The sequence below is a fragment of the Schistocerca americana genome, chromosome 8 (assembly GCF_021461395.2).
Source record: "Schistocerca americana isolate TAMUIC-IGC-003095 chromosome 8, iqSchAmer2.1, whole genome shotgun sequence".
NCBI classification, from domain to species: Eukaryota; Metazoa; Arthropoda; class Insecta; order Orthoptera; family Acrididae; genus Schistocerca; species Schistocerca americana.
Window position 1 is genome coordinate 107152081 of NC_060126.1, and position 17486 is coordinate 107169566.

General features: G+C 38.2%; 1 protein-coding gene across 1 annotated transcript in view; it reads right to left on the reverse strand.

The window, feature by feature from the left end:
• Positions 1 to 17486, reverse strand: part of LOC124545602 (unconventional myosin-XVIIIa) — a 387918-nt gene that overhangs the window by 31081 nt on the left and 339351 nt on the right. The window contains exons 17-22 of the mRNA XM_047124550.1: positions 16698 to 16787; positions 11751 to 11870; positions 9061 to 9312; positions 6971 to 7125; positions 6212 to 6335; positions 3080 to 3229 (exon numbers count right to left, since the gene is read on the reverse strand). Of these exons, the coding sequence (XP_046980506.1) occupies positions 3080 to 3229; positions 6212 to 6335; positions 6971 to 7125; positions 9061 to 9312; positions 11751 to 11870; positions 16698 to 16787 (891 nt within the window). The remainder of the gene's footprint in view (positions 1 to 3079; positions 3230 to 6211; positions 6336 to 6970; positions 7126 to 9060; positions 9313 to 11750; positions 11871 to 16697; positions 16788 to 17486) is intronic.

Consider the following 17486-nt stretch of genomic DNA (forward strand, 5'->3'; position numbering starts at 1 on the left):
GCACAGTGAAGGATGTCTGAGCTATTGCTTGGAGAGCATTCTCCTTCAGGTGTGCAAGGGTCCTCAGACTACTGGTATAAATAATGAATTTCAAATAGACAAATAATATTTTTTTAAAAAAATGAAAGGTCGTTATTGTTTAATTCAGAAGAACTTTCTGGCCATGTAACATCACCCTGAAGGAGATCAGATGCCTGGGAATTATTTACTGCAAATCACACACTGCAGTTGGGGCTGCACGTACTGTGACCCCATCTTGCTGTTTCTCCTAGACCGTGCAAAGAAGATGTCAATCGAGTTGATAAACAGTCGAGACTTCACAGTTGCTGCACATCTATTTTCTTCAAAAAAGGTAAAGAGCAATGATCCCTACACCCAATGATGCACACCAAAAAGTTGTACATTCAGAATTGAGAAGCTACTCTGGGACAGTAAGCACTGCAGGGGAGCATCTTTTGATTAATAATGCATTCAGGCAGATGGAAGTGTGTCCCATCACTAAGATAACGTCAGAAAGTCTTTGCAAGCACTTAGCTGGGAATCTAATTTTTTTCCCCCTCACAGAGTTCTTCCACCACAAACAATTTGTATGAGTGGAAATGGAAGTCATCATGAATATGATAAAAAAAGTTGAAGTGCAGTTACATCCTTGCATCCTGAGTTCTGAGGACATTGCTGAATTAATACATTGTGGTTATGTCATGGTCTGCTGTAATCCATTCTTTTTGTTTGCATATTTGCTGATACCCTGAAGGTGTCCGATTAATTTCCAGCACGGAATTGGACTTCAGATGGCAATACTGAATTGTGCACAAAATGCAAACCTTGCAGGGGTATGTAATGAAGTGGGTACATAAGCCCGGTCATAATGGGTAAAGCAGTTTGCTGTTACAACACTAAGGAAATGGTCAAATGTGTGGGACCCATATCAAACAGGACTAACAGGGGTATTGAAAATGTAGAGAGAAGGGCAGCACAAATAATGAAAGGTTTCTTTGATCCATGGGAGAGCGTCACAGAGATGCTGCAGAAACTGAACTGGCAAACTCTTGAAGATAAATGTAAACTATCCTGAGAAAGCCTACTTACAAAGTTTCAGTCAAGATGACTCTAGGAACATATTAGAATGCCCTGCATGTTCTCATGTAGGAATCATGAGGACAAGATTAGATTAATTATAGCATGCACAGAGGTATTAAAACAATGATTCTTCCCACACTCCATACATGGATAGAGGAGCAAAAAATCCTAATAACTGGTACTACGGGATGTATCCTCTGCCATGCACTGGTTTGTCGAATATAGATGTAGATGCACAGCAGCAATTGATTGCCCATTACAAAAGTAGATCTCAACAAATGTTCATTGTTCCTTTACCCATTGCCCTTCATGGTGCCCTACTTAAATCACACGCTTTGTTGTCATACCCTGAATATGATTTCTGAGCCTAACAGTAGCCCATGCAGGTTTCATTTTACTTCACACAAATTAAGAAACATTCAAGTAAACCTAGACTTCAAGCAAAACAACAGTGACTGAATTCTGGGAACAACCAAAGGGTGATTTTTTTTTCTTTTAATTATGGAATCTGGCTCATCATATCACTGTAATCATTCAAAATAAGAACAAGAAATAATTAGCTCACACCTGTTAAAATACTCTATTGCTTTTGAGATTTGCTTGACACCATTGCCACTGTTGAAGTTTCTATCTACTTCAGTGAACTATTTCCTGTCCTGCAAGGCATTTATCTCCTGTCCTGTGGATTTTGAAGCACATTTCACTAATGCTGCCTAATCCTCCAGTCATTCCACAAGGCTGATACACAGACCATGGAAAATTTCATGAAAATGATAATGTGAAAATTAACATGAAATTGGTGGTTTTGATTGGAATCAGCAATTTCTATGAAATATTGTGATTTTTACCTTTTCTCACTTAAAAAGTTATAGCTCTGAAGATGAGATTACTAGTATTCATAACTGATACTTATAGAATGTTTTAACAGCATTTTGCCTTTTTCTCCTCAAGGCTGAGACTTGTGTATAATCTTAAAATGACAGTTCATTTCCCGCATATCAAATTACAATCTGATGTCAAAAATAGCACTGACACTAGGAAAAAAGGCCGAATTTGGCAACAAATACCCTGAAATTTACAAAAGAAATCACTGCAGAATTGGCAAAAGAAACAAATTTGCCAAAATAAAGAATTTAGCAAAAAAGTGACTGAACCTGGAAAAAAGATAACACTGAATCTGTCAGAAAAAGAGTAACACCAATCAACAAGCAAGAAAGTAGCTCCACCTTGGACAAAAAATAATACTGATTTTGGTGAAAAATCTCACTACATTTGGCAAAAAGTAACTTCAAATTTGGCAAAAAGTAACTTCAAATTTGGCAAAAAGTAACTTCAAATTTGGCAAAATGTAACTTCAAATTTGGCAAAATGTAACTTCAAATTTGGCAAAATGTAACATCCCATTTGCCAGATAATAGCACCAAAATTTCCAGACAATAGCACCAACATCGCCAGACAATAGCACCAACATTGCCAGACAATAGCACCAACATTGCCAGACAATAGCACCAACATTGCCAGGCAATAGCACCAACATTGCCAGGCAATAGCACCAACATTGCCAGGCAATAGCACCAACATTGCCAGGCAATAGCACCAACATTGCCAGGCAACACAAAAAAATTAAAAAATATAAAAATTGCTAAAAGTAACACCACAATTGGTGAAAATTAACACCGAAATAGGAGAAAATTAACAACAAAATTGACATAACATAACACTGAGATTGGTTGAAAAGTAATACCAAATTTGGCCACAAAACAAAACCATTTTTTCCTGTCCCTACTGATACAATGTGATGCAATTTCAACATGATAATAAAGTTTGTTAATCTCCCATTCGATTTCTGTCTATCATATTTGTGACTGCAGCTGCTTCATAAATGTGAGAACTGTGAATGAGTCCAATCATCATTTCAACTTTGAACCAGGTAATATTTTTAAAAATCTAGATACACAACTTTAAAAGTAACAGTAGTAAAGGATGATATGCTGCCTACCTGTTCCTTCAGCCGTTTCTCTAATTCATGTTTTGCCTTCTTGAGCTGCGCAACCTCTTCTTCAGTCTTGCCTCCAAAAGTAAGTTCATCTAATTCCTGTGTAAGAGCTGAAACTTTTTCTTCTTTGAGTTCCAATTCCAGCCGCACACCCTACAAAAAATGCAAACATTTTCCTCTATTACAATGTTTCACTACATTTCATAAATCATATAGTTGCTATGATTATATTTTATCATGTAGTCAAAAAGAATCTGCTTGCTATGGTTGCAGCATTTCAGTGACATTTGAAAGTTCGTATGGAAGTAGGTAAGAGCACGAATAATGGTTTTAATTTGATTGAAATACTATTTTGGGTCCCCACTACTTAAGCTTTGGCTGATACAGTCTGCATTATATTTCTGGTCAGGTAGTCTGCATTCTCAATGATTCTCACAGTATTACTTTATGGAAAGTTTCTTGTGAAAGAATATTTCTGAATATACACTCCTGGAAATGGAAAAAGAACACATTGACACCAGTGTCTCAGACCCACCATGCTTGCTCCGGACACTGCGAGAGGGCTGTACAAGCAATGATCACACGCACGGCACAGCGGACACACCAGGAACCGCGGTGTTGGCCGTCGAATGGCGCTAGCTGCGCAGCATTTGTGCACCGCCGCCGTCAGTGTCAGCCACTTTGCCATGGCATACGGAGCTCCATCGCAGTCTTTAACACTGGTAGCATGCCGCGACAGCGTGGACGTGAACCATATGTGCAGTTGACGGACTTTGAGCAAGGGCGTATAGTGGGCATGCGGGAGGCCAGGTGGACGTACCACCGAATTGCTCAACACGTGGGGCGTGAGGTCTCCACAGTACATCGATGTTGTCGCCAGTGGTCGGCAGAAGGTGCACGTGCCCGTCGACCTGGGACCGGACCGCAGCGACGCACGGATGCACGCCGAGACCGTAGGATCCTACGCAGTGCCGTAGGGGACCGCACCGCCACTTCCCAGCAAATTAGGGACACTGTTGCTCCTGGGGTATCGGCGAGGACCATTCGCAACCGTCTCCATGAAGCTGGGCTACGGTCCCGCACACCATTAGGCTGTCTTCCGCTCACGCCCCAACATCGTGCAGCCCGCCTCCAGTGGTGTCGCGACAGGCGTGAATGGAGGGACGAATGGAGACGTGTCGTCTTCAGCGATGAGAGTCGCTTCTACCTTGGTGCCAATGATGGTCGTATGCGTGTTTGGCGCCGTGCAGGTGAGCGCCACAATCAGGACTGCATACGACCGAGGCACACAGGGCCAACACCCGGCATCATGGTGTGGGGAGCGATCTCCTACACTGGCCGTACACCACTGGTGATCGTCGAGGGGACACTGAATAGTGCACGGTACATCCAAACCGTCATCGAACCCATCGTTCTACCATTCCTAGACCGGCAAGGGAACTTGCTGTTCCAACAGGACAATGCACGTCCGCATGTATCCCGTGCCACCCAACGTGCTCTAGAAGGTGTAAGTCAACTACCCTGGCCAGCAAGATCTCCGGATCTGTCCCCCATTGAGCATGTTTGGGACTGGATGAAGCGTCGTCTCACGCGGTCTGTACGTCCAGCACGAACGCTGGTCCAACTGAGGGGCCAGGTGGAAATGGCATGGCAAGCCGTTCCACAGGACTACATCCAGCATCTCTACGATCATCTCCATGGGAGAATAGCAGCCTGCATTGCTGCGAAAGGTGGATATACACTGTACTAGTGCCGACATTGTGCATGCTCTGTTGCCCATGTCTATGTGCCTGTGGTTCTGTCAGTGTGATCATGTGATGTATCTGACCCCAGGAATGTGTCAATAAAGTTTCCCCTTCCTGGGACAATGAATTCGCGGTGTTCTTATTTCAATTTCCAGGAGTGTATGTAAAAGAGTTAGGTGATTTGTACTTACACTCCTTTCTGGACTAGAAATAAATATACCATCTGAAACACTCTTTAAATTGGAAGGAAAATTCATCAGACAAAAAAAAAAAAAAAAAAAAATGAACAAGGAGACATAATAGCTGGCCTGTACGGGTCTTAAAAAGGTAAAATCTTAAGCAAATCTACCACTGCAAAAAAAGTTATTTTTTCTGCCTACTTTCCCTGACCATTATTGTACTTAAGACTCTGGATTTCGCTTTCTGCAAGGATGCACTAGACAATTATCTGTCTCTGTCAAATGGTCTTCACAAACAATTTGGATTTGGCTTTTCATCAGGTTTAACTATTAGTGGGTAAATGGTCTCACTGTTTACTCCAACGGAAAATTACAGTTTGTAAAAATCACAACTGAGTGACAAGGATTTCTTTTCTTTTTGGAAGAACAACGCCCCGGCCCAATGAAGCATCACTTGCCAGAATTGAAAGCTGTGAGAACTGAACAAGTAGTAATAGCAGAGGCACAAGCAGACAGAGTTTATTACATATGCAGCAGCTTTATTGGACATGGAAGCTGCAAATATCTACTGTAGTTTTTATGAAAGACCCATTTAAACATTCACTTAAACTATACTGAATCAGGTTTTCTGCAATTCTTTTAACAGATTTTAACAATGTTTCAAACTGAAAGGATGACAGATGCACAAACACTACTTAGTCTTAAAAGTTCACAGCCTGGATTAGACATGAGGTCTTAAACTTATCTCAAGTGATAATTTTCTGTAGCTTGCGAACAGAAATAATGACTGCAGGCACACCTACAATTATTGGTGCAATTCTTTGGTTCAAAATCATTAATAAATGGATGACATTCATGTTTTGAGATGAAGTGCGTGGTGTAATTATGTATAGTTATATTTGCATACTGCAGGCTGACTGAAGAGACTCATATGTTCCTTGTAATTGAGATATATGATCATAATCCCAGTAGCCAGCTAAGGGTTTTTATTTGCCCACATTTGTTCTCTCAGCGGTCCTTCCAATGCCCAAAGACTGTTTCTGACTAACTCTATTACTAGCCTATTTGGGAGCAAGGTACACAGTAGAGAAGATTACATAACAAAAATGCCTAGAGTCTTATCAAGAGTTTCAGTACCACCCAGTAACTCATGATTGTCAGTTATCAACTCAAAATGTTTGTAAGAACGAACTACCAATTCATACACTTACACTTAGATCCTGCTCAAGAGAATACTTTTCTGCAATGGCCAAATCTTTTTCACGTGAAATACGCTCCTTCTGCTGCTTTTCTTGTCGTAGTTCATCCTGAAGCAACTGAAGTTCGGAGTCAAACCTGTGAAGACAGATGTATCAATTAACTTCAATTTTAGAAGTTTAAAATCCCTACTGATATGTCTAAAATGTACATTTTCTGTTTTGTGTATTCCTTTGCAACAATTGGAAAATATCAGACTAACATAGTTTTCTCCAAAAAATTGTACTCCGTTTGCAGGTGTGTGTGTGTGTGTGTGTGTGTGTGTGTGTGTGTGTGTGTGTGTGTGTGTGTTTTCAGTTTACAGTTCCATGTGTAAATTACGATCTAAAACTGAAAATGAAATCAAGCTATTTTGTACTAGTACTCAATAGCACATCAAGTCCTTGACACGCAAAATTTATTGGTGAACTCCTGCCTACCTTTCTGCAATTAAGAGTCAATGGGTTATACACTTACTCAGACAGGAGGACACATTTCCCGTGACTTTAAAAGAGAAACTTCAATGATATAGGAGTGTAATCTGCATGACTGCCTCAAATAATTGTTGTTAACACAGGTGTTACTGATAAAAAAATATATTAATAACAGGAGGAAGAAGGAAAAAAGAAAAAACTATAAAATAAGATATGAACAGCATACATCACACAAAACTGCAATCCTATCAGAGAGCAGAAAATGCAGGCAGTCAACCCTAAATTAAGACAAATACTTACTTGCGCTGCTTTTTCTCCAGAAGATTGTTCCGAGAATTCTGTTCCTCTAGCAAAAGACGGAGGTCGCTCATTTCTGCATTCAGCTTCTGCACTTTCCTCTTCCATTGTCCGACAACTTGCCGCTGTTCTTCCACTTCCTCATAAGCATCTGCCAACTAAAGAAATAAAAGTTTCCAGATAATTTGTTAATACACATAGTCGTTCAATATTTTTTTGCACCAAAAGCTGCAAGGACTCTAGCAATGAGCCTCCTTTGAGGAGTACCCACACTTTTTTTTTTAACCCTCTGACTGCTATAGACGTGTTCTCTGCATTCTGTGCTGAGAATGGCTCTGTTGTCACTGTACTAATCACTTAATGCTGAGAGATGGCATTCTGGCTGCCCTGAAATATTTATCATCATATTTTAAGAAAACTATTTGATTTGATTTTTGAGCTTCTTACAGTCTGATAGCTTCACTTGGTAAAGGACTGAATTTCTTTTCATTATTCATCATAGTTACTGTGCAGTATCAAACTAAGCACTGCACAAAATTTTCAAGAGTTTGCTGATGTAAAGACACATTGCACAGACTTAGCGTATGGTTCATTTTCACTCATACATAGCTGTGTATGAAATGTAAATAAATAAGACATCAAAGTTTTATTTAAAATTGAGAGCAGAATGAAATTTCATTGCGTTCTTGAGTTATTAGTTTCTAAATCCAATGGATGGTCAGCACAGCACCCCCTATTCTGTCCCTGCACATTAGGAACCATGGCATCATAACAATCGTAATATTTAATAAACTGTTTAATATACAAAAAAAGAAGGTCTTTTGCAAATAATTTGATGCAAAGAGGCACATATATTGCAATATAAATACTTGAATGTATTTTATTCTCTAAGATACGTAAGTAACTTTTGCCCAACAATTAAGACAGTCAGCACATCTGGATGTGAAAACAAGTCAATAGTGCTTAAGGAAAATGCAGAGGCTGCATTTAAACATGTCCTCAGCACCTGGGGAGCAGTGAAGCATGACAAAGTGTGTCACCCACAGCACTCAATGGGTTAAGTGTACTTGTGAACGATGATCACATTAATGCACAAAACATAGTTATGACTAACAGCAGAAGTGTAAAAAAACCAGAGACACTGGTCATCTTCAGAACATGAAACCCCACTTCTTTGAGAATAAGATTAAACACTGAACATGTTTTATATAGAATCATCTAACCATGTGTCATCTTATTAACAGCACATCAGAACAGTACAACATCATACTAAAATAAAATTAGTTTGGATTTTTGGCCAGAATTCTACTTCAATACACAAGCTTACAAATTCTAAAGTTGTTGCAAAATATCAGTGAGTAATTCATCATGAACATGCCACACAGGCTAACTGTCAAACTGCAAAAATCTACTTCTGTAATGGTTTGTGGTTTGATTTCTGTCTTCATTTTCTACTGCAATTTTTTAATACTCACAGTAACTTAGAGCTGTTTAAGCTTTAAACATGACTGTGTTTAAAAAGACTTCATTTTCGTGACAAACAGGTGCAATTATTTTAATTTTACTTAAAAATCTCATATTCTTGGTTGTGTGACATCTCAGTAGGTCACAGAATAGTACCGTTTTTGATAGACTTTAAAAGTACATTATGGTTCAATACACACAAAAAATCTTTCTTGCAACACAAAGTTACAGATGAAATAAAAACAATGGCATGAGTAACAGTAACCATTCTCAGTACAGCAATGCCATTAAACAATGGACAGACATGCTGTCGGAAGGAGAAATCAAGTTTAAAAATTGAGTTGCAATTTTCAGATTGTTGGTAATGTGCTTACCCACTTCTCACTACATAACGCTATTATATGGTGAGTACGACTATTAATTCTGTTGCCTGTACAGGTGGCCAACATTCTCATAATCTGACAAAATGTTGTATTGTTGGCCCTGTTAATGTGGGAATGTGTGCCATTTAACTTCCTTAATACTCGTTAGTTTATCTAAAGGTTTTTAAAAGCCTACACTAGAAAATATACAGTTCTCTGCCATGTAATTTAGCCACATGAAACTATTTCTGCAGCCTAACTGATCACCTTTTTCTCCAATTGTTTCTTAAGTGCAACAAGCTGCTCAAGGTCATCTTCATGTTGCTGTTGCAGGCGACGGCGTGTAAACTCCAGTTCACGCACAGCCCGCTCATAACGCTGCTTGTACACACTTCCCGATGAGTCCTCCCCATCACCCTCATCATCTGATCCCAAGCCGTTCACCTCAGCTGCAGATCGCATACACAACAATTCCATTTCCAGTCGCTCTGAAGTCTGTTGCAGATTCTGCTTCTGATACTGAAATAGTAATTCATATGGAACAAGTGCATAAGCAAATTAGTATATTGATGTATCAATAGAACAACTACTCTTGTTCAACATTAAAATGAACATTAATGATATGGTATACCTCCTACTAACAACTAGTCAAACAGTCTTCACGGGTGTGCCACCAGCGAGGTTCAACCACCTGACGATGTCGGACAGTTGCTCCGAGGAAACATTGTGGGATTTGCACGTCATCCGGCGGCACACCCATGAACACTATTTACAACATATCTGCCGGGAAAACCTGAAGAGTCACAACTAGTCAAACACTTGCAAGAAAAGGTGGGAAAGAAGAAGGAGACAAGGTGGGAAAGAAGAAGGAGAAAAGGAGGGAAAGAAGAAGGAGAAAAAGAAGAAACATAATGTTTATTGTGGATATGATCTATGGAACAACTAACTAACTCCCTCACTTAGCCATTGAACTCTTCAGGAGACAAGCAATGAAGTCTGGGTGCAGCTGTTAACAACTACTTCTCCCTCCTCATGTAACATTCAATTATCATTCAATTTAGAGGAAAGTGTTGTGAGTGAAATGTATCAGAATATCGGAACAGTGAGTATAATACAATGTAAACTCAGAAGCTCATACTAGCATATAGATATGCCAGAAAGTTCTCTGCATGTAAGAAATTACAGACACACATGAAACACTCATCTAAAAGGAAATTTAGAAACAAATAATTTTGTCCTCAGTCACACATGCAATATAATGTTCCCCTCTAATTTCTAACAGTTTCTACCACTTTGTAAAAAGTGGCTTCTTATAATTTGAAAGTTTGCAACTTATTTTTATTTTAAGATATTCTTCAATCCTTTAAATTATTTCTGGTATGCTTTGTCTCTATTGTTGTTACTGTTTAGTTACATTAATGGTAATCTCACTCTCACACTCTCTCACACACTCTCACTCTCTCTCTCTCTCTCTCTCTCTCTCTCTCTCTCTCTCTCTCGTTGCACATCTCTATTCCCTCTGCATACTAATAGAGCATATTCTGATGCAACAACTGTAAACCACCCCTATTATCTGCCTCTGTGACAGTCTGTTCCATATATATTGTGTTCCATATAGGTTTCCCTTTGTTGCCTTTCCAGTGAAACAAACAAAACTAATTTGAATCACTGATGTAAATTAGGATCCAAGAACTTTAAGACAATTGGTAAAATACTGTAAACAACAATAACATTTTTCAAATGTTTACAGCCACATTAAGTTGTATGGTTAGCTAGTGCAGTGACCTGAAGACTGTTAAGACTGCTCCTCTCAATATATGGCAAATGTGATGACCAAAGAAGTGACTTGTGATCAGATAGCATCATTGGGCAGTAATGGCATGCGAAAATCAGTACTTGGGTACAGAAAAAACTGTCATAAGCAAATGTGAGTCGAGTGTACCATACATTATGCCAAGACTTTATCAGCCTCTAGAATTCGGTGTTTCTGATAGAAATGTTCACTGCAAACTGAACAGACAGCAGCATGGCCAAATCACAATCTTCAGATCATTCATCATTTTCAATAATCTTTTAGCATGATAGAATAGGTGCCATGTGTGTACAATGAATTGCAACAAAGACTGAAATAGATTAAATGGTCAGCCAGTTACCTTCCATCTTTTTCTTGTGTTTATGATGGCAGACACTTTTAGAAACATACACTATAGTGTCTGCTTGACACTTAAAAATATAGAGCATGTCGTATGATTTTGTAGCCTTTAGTTTTCACAGCAGTCCATTAGTCTTCTTGTTACTTTATAAGGACAAATAGTGACCCAGTTGTACATTTTATGTGACCAAGTACTTCATATAACACAGTTTTTATTTTCTAAAAAGCACACCATTTTCCAAGATGACAATTCTCCACTTTGCACAACTAATGCTGTTAAGATATGGTTTCATGGCATCGAATGAACTTAAGTCGCAGAGGAAAAGTAAAGGCATGGCAGTGTAAAATGAATGGAGTTGCTCTACATTTAGAAGACTCTTTAGAGGTCTACCATATCCAACAGTTGTACTAGCTGATATAAAAAACAATCATATGAGCTGATATGAATAAATCTGATTTTACAGCAACCAGTAGGGTATTTAAATACAATGTCACTGAGTTAATGACATGGGCATAAATTTCAAAATAATTATTCACACATAGACATTATTAAGAACATATGTTCAATTTTAGAGCAGAGGAACCAGTGCAGACTCGTTACTGTACTATCACTAATGGAACAAACTGATGCAACACATAACGAATGATACATAATTTTGCTGCTTCCATCAATTTCTTGAATCAAAAATATGTAATAAGATGAGAGAAAAATATGTAATAAGATGAGATGAAAATTTTCTTAATGTATCTTACAAAGAAAGAAAAAATGAAGAGAATGTGGCACAATTTTATTTTAGTATTGTACCTGGACTTCTGAAAGTTCTTTCTCAAGTCGCAGACGTTCAGCAGTTTCTGCTTCCAAACGCTCTGTAGCAAGTGTTGCTGTTGAGTGCTCTTCAGCCAGGTCTGCTGTCATTTCACTCAGCTGTAATGCAAGATGTTATAAGATTACCACATAAAAAGTATGCAGAAAGGTTCCTCTCTGCAGTTTTTACCTTAATGTATGATTTCTCATCAGGATGGCATCTAAATATGCAGGTCAACACCTACAACTACAGTACAAAGAAAATTTATTGAATATTGTGAATAAATGTACGATGGTGTCATAGAAAAAAGTTGTAAACATTCTGTCTGATACAATGTTAATGCATAAATGATTTCCATGTCATAAGCCATAACTTTCACATGTTATTTGGCTTTATAACAGCTTGAGGGCAGGATACCCTATCTAGTTTTGTTATATATGAATGGCATAATCTTTTTATAAGCATAAAATGTTGATAGGAGGTCTCTTTTTCAATTCAATGACGAGGTGTTAGTCTGATTAATTAGAAAGTTCACTCAGAAATGTTAATAAATAAAACAAGCTGACCAACCAACCAAGTGACACTACACAATTATACAAAAATTCCTCAAACATGAACTTAACCAATAACTTTAAAATAATTAATAGGCCATTTTACAATTACAATGTTGCACTTTAATAATTTTATGTGCCCCCCTCCCCTCCACCATGAACATTTATGAAATCAATAATTCTATCCCTCTTTCAATATCTAATTGCAAACAATTTAAACTTACACTCATTTACTATTGCACAGCGTGATTTGTAACGAACAAAATATTATGCATGTAACTTTTATTTCCAAACCAAAACCCTTCTTTCCTATCAAATTTCAATTATTTTCCAAAATTTATGAAATAATATTAATATCTTATGTACCTCGTCTGAACATTTTCTGGGGCCATTTTGATGCTTTCTCATCCTCCTTTCCAAATTCCCTACACATGTACAGGTAACAGCAGCAAAACATTAGATATTACTGAAAAATTTGTTACCTTCCAATGTACGAGTACCGAGTCACACATTTACATTTTGAAGCAACTAGATCTCTTGAAAAACTGATAGCTTTCACAGAAAACTGGGATAGTAATTTTATTACTCTGTTTTGCATTTTAAAAGTAAGTAACAGTGAAGATAATAGAAGATATTTACTTTCAGCTAAAACAAGAATGTCTTCGGGTATTGTCAGCTTGGTAGATCAGTGGAGAAGAATTAGTGAGCTATTTATAAACTGACATTGACAACCCTGATGATTTTCTCTAAATGCTCTCTTTAAACCAATCTTCTTTGTTAGACTTAAAGATGACCAGAAACGAAGATACTTTGTTTATACAATAATGAAACTTTGCTAATGAATATAGCATTGATCATCCATAATATTTTAAAAAATACAGCCCACTAATTCAATGATTATGTATTAATACAAATTGTGTCAGACATAGCAAATACTATTCAACTCAATAAACACTAGCAACAGCAAATTATTTTTACAAAGTTTCAGTTTTATCCTTGGCATATCTAGCAGCTTATTTTACAAAGCTCTCAAAAGTATTACCTGTAATATGAAACCCTCTCTAATAACTGCAGATTATTAAGTTACTTCAATAAACATACAACACTGTGAAGAAGAAAATCAAGTATTAACTATCCTAATGTGGGCATGAAAAAAAATATAATTTGTATAATGGGCAACTGTAATATTGGAAACCTCTGTAGCACTATGAAGGTGTCAATAGCAATGCACAAGTAGGTCATTAAAAATACAATTTCCTGCACCTCATCAGCTTCATCCAAAGTCTCATCATCATTTGGCAAGCCACCACGATCCGTGTCTCCTTCCGTTATCTTGGCCATGCTGGGGGATCGAGATGTTCTTGACCTGCTGAAGAGCTGAAATCCCTTTATGAGAATGTTCGTAGCACTCTTATTTCTTCCACCATATTTGATCCTACGCTTGTCTTCAGGAAGAGACGCTTGTGAAATATCGTCAGGGTCCTTCCTCCCGAGCCTGCGCCACTCATCCATAACGTGGTCACTCCTACGCAGAAACTCTGAGATCTTGTTAGACAGAGCAGATGACGCTGTCGAGGCATCGAGGTGAGCAGCAACGGGCTTAAATTGCTGGTGTACTGTTTGCTTTTTGCCACCAATTAGAAAACTCAATCCAGCCCCAAACACAACAGGGGACTTTTCTTTCCCCTGAAGTGAGCTCAAATCTACATTGGCACTAGTCTGTGGAAACACTCTCCGAGGCACACTTGAATCTCGGCTGTAGGACCTCCTCGAAAAGGAACTGACTGATGAAACAGACTGGAGGTAAGGAGATTCTGACCTTGAACTAGGAAGAGTAAAATCCGAAGCAACTGATGTTCCTCTTCCATCATGGGATGGGCTGAAAGGTGCACCACCAGGTGATATTCCTCTTGATGGACTGAATGGTGTCCTACTTGGAGACATCCTGTCCCTCGCATAATTTGGTAGGTCATTAGATAGAGAGCCTTTCCTGGTTGGACTGAAAATACCAGTAGAAGGTGATCGAACATCCCTGCTTGGACTAAAAGTTCTTTCTCGTTCTCTAATCGGAGAGAACAATTCTCTAGACCCCGAAGTGAGAGAACCTCGTTTCGGCAAAGGTGGCCTCCCAGGTGGCATTCCATTCTGGAGATATGTTGTTGAGTACCCAGTTGAAGCTTTTTCTGGTAGTCCTCCAGTAGTAACTGCTCTTCTTACAGGCTGGATAATTCTCTTGTGAGGAGACAGAAGTGAAGATGCAGGAGAGTATCTCTGGTTATCCACTATTCCAGGACCAAACCGTGAACTTCCAGGAAGCATAATTATTGTTAACGTGATTTATGCACACATTTTTAATTTCTGGTAGTTATGTTTAACTGTTTATATCACCAAACAGAGGTAAATTAATGTCGTCAGAGGGACTGGTTACATTTAGTTGAAATGCACTGTCTATTGTTGTTAAAACACTACAGTTCTGAGAAACTGCCACTCGTTATTTGGGGCTACATGGTGCCCAGGCAGCAGCCCGGCACAGACTGAACACTCCCAGCCCAGGCTCCTATGCCTGTGGGCAAGTTGCCAAGCTCAGATGCACTCCGGCACACAAACATCCACCAGACTAGCAGTTCCCTCTCTGTGAGTCAGAGCAGGAAAAACCAAGTGTGTTTTGGAGAGCAATTTTGAAAAGCGAATCTCCTCAAGATGCAGGAAAATGGAAACACAGCTTAATCAGCAAATCTTCCATTTTCTCTCAGAGCTGTCTCCTTACTGGTATAAAACAGGCAAATCAAATCTCCTGCAAAACTGAGTAAACTTATTTTATTTCAGAGAAAAGTTTTGAAACTCTAGAACATACTGTATTTGTTTGTTAAGGAATACATTATTAGTTAGATTATGTGGGAAGAATTAGTTTTAGATAAACTGCAACACATAGGTGAAAACAAATCAGAGAAAAAGTATGAGAGAGAGAGAGAGAGAGAGAGAGAGAGAGAGAGAGAGAGATGGCAGTAAGTGCATAAAATGTGTGAAAAATTCAATACTCTAGCAGTAAAGTAAATGATCCACTCTTAGTCAATTGCAGTTTCTATTAATTAACAAAATTTAACTGAGCACACTCATGCATTTCAAATGCACCTGTTCTTGCCTCAAAGAACACATGCTAAAAGCACGCATCAATATTTGTCATGTGACATCACAACTAACACCATCAACTACAGCTGTCTAATGTAGACACAACACAGGCATCTCACGGATTTAAAACTGTCAGATAAAGAAGTAAAATTAGTGGTGTCTAACCATTTGTATGGGAGTAACTCAAATCAGTGCAAATGTGTACAAAAGCACAATTTTTAAAATGTACAAACAGGTTAGCATGGCACTTATCTAACAAGTCTTTCCTGTAAACGAAACTATCAAGTGAGGGGATAACACAAAGAGAAACAGTTTGTCAAGTTGACACTGTCTTCATTTTCTATGTCTTTGCAACTATTTTATTATCCTGGTTGTTGTATGAAATGTCAAAGTCAGCAGATGATATACTCTGTGCATAAACATTCAGTTTATAACAAAACCCTCCAAGACAACATAATGTATCACTGCTGTCTGATTGCTGCTGTATTTCAGGACACAGCTAGCATACGAGTGAGTATATTTAGCTTTCCCTCAAGGCAAGAGACAACTGTGGCAGATGCCCCTGGCATCATGCCAGAAACTCAGTCTTTCTTCGACAAGACCGGACATTGAAATGGCTACTAAATCAGTTCTAAGTGCTTGCTTACTTTTGCTGACTGGAAGTGACTGGGGTTCCATATACTACTGAGAAAATTACTTGAACAGAAGAAAAAAATTACTCTGAGTACTTGTGTCAGAGCTCATCATGTGCAGCAGGAAAGGTTTTGTGCAGAACTGCAATACACAGACTGTATCAAACATTGCACTTTTTGAATAAGGAGAAAATGCATTCAATAAACACTATGTAGATTAATAGTTTGAGTCTTTTGATGTTAACAGCCAAATATCATGCAAAATTGCCATTAAAATAAAGATTTTTTCTTTTCCACTCATTTGGAAACTGAATCTTTTTCTTCTTTTGCATACTTTGACAGATAGAAAACCATCACAACAATAATTTTCCAAAACACACACACACACACACACACACACACACACACACACACACACACACAGGTTTAAAACCATTATATGAAGTAAAAATTAATGTGAAAATACATGAGTTGACAAAGCTTTTTCTCCACATATGTAGTTGCACATAACGCACAATACGCTAACTGTAATAACTATAATGACTGCATTTATACGCATTAGAAACAATGGCTGTATGAATTATCATTTCAAAGTGTCTACACAAATATTCACATGGTTACAGTTTACACTTACCTTTGCTTCCAGACGATCTGTATCGTGTTTCAAGTGAGTGCGTTCCTGCTCCAACTTCTCTACTTTTGCTCTGAGGGCTTCCAGTTCCTCCTAAAAAGAGTTGTCATTTTTAGTAAATGTTCCTGAATGTAAGATGAATGTGAATTAAAAAATATAGGTTTCAGTTTAAAGAATTTTTCAACTATTAAATATCATGTGTAAAAGCAGCAAGTGTTTGTTGGTCTTGGATTCTTAATGCCTGACAAAACAAAATGTGTACTCATTACTAAGTCTATGCAACAGAGAACAACCAATCACACTAAAATACCCATTCTTGTCCCATACCTTATAGTCTGAAATCAAGCATTGAGAACAATAAATGTTTTTATTAACTAAACTACTGAAATTTTAAAAATGGAGAAACTAACTCTCAGAAAACTGAATCACCAAAAAATCCCCTCAGAGAGACGTACTTACCCAGAATAGAACTTGTTAATCACTGTATTGTGAGAAAAAGAGAAAATGCAGTATCATCAGTTATGTGAGAAAGTATATAATGTTTGAAAGTATCATCTTCATTTTATGTAAATCAAGATGTGCTTTCTCTAGAGATCACTGTGAAAGAACAGAGAGTGTAGAACCCAGTGCCAGTGCACAGGCAATTCTTCTTAAATGTCACAAAGGAGTCCACAAAGCTAAAAACTCTGTGCAGCAGACAAACCATCTTCAACAGTGTCACATGCCTCCACTCCATGAGGCACTGTGGAGAGATTTGGAATTTAATCCAGATCATTGGTGGGGTAATTCATC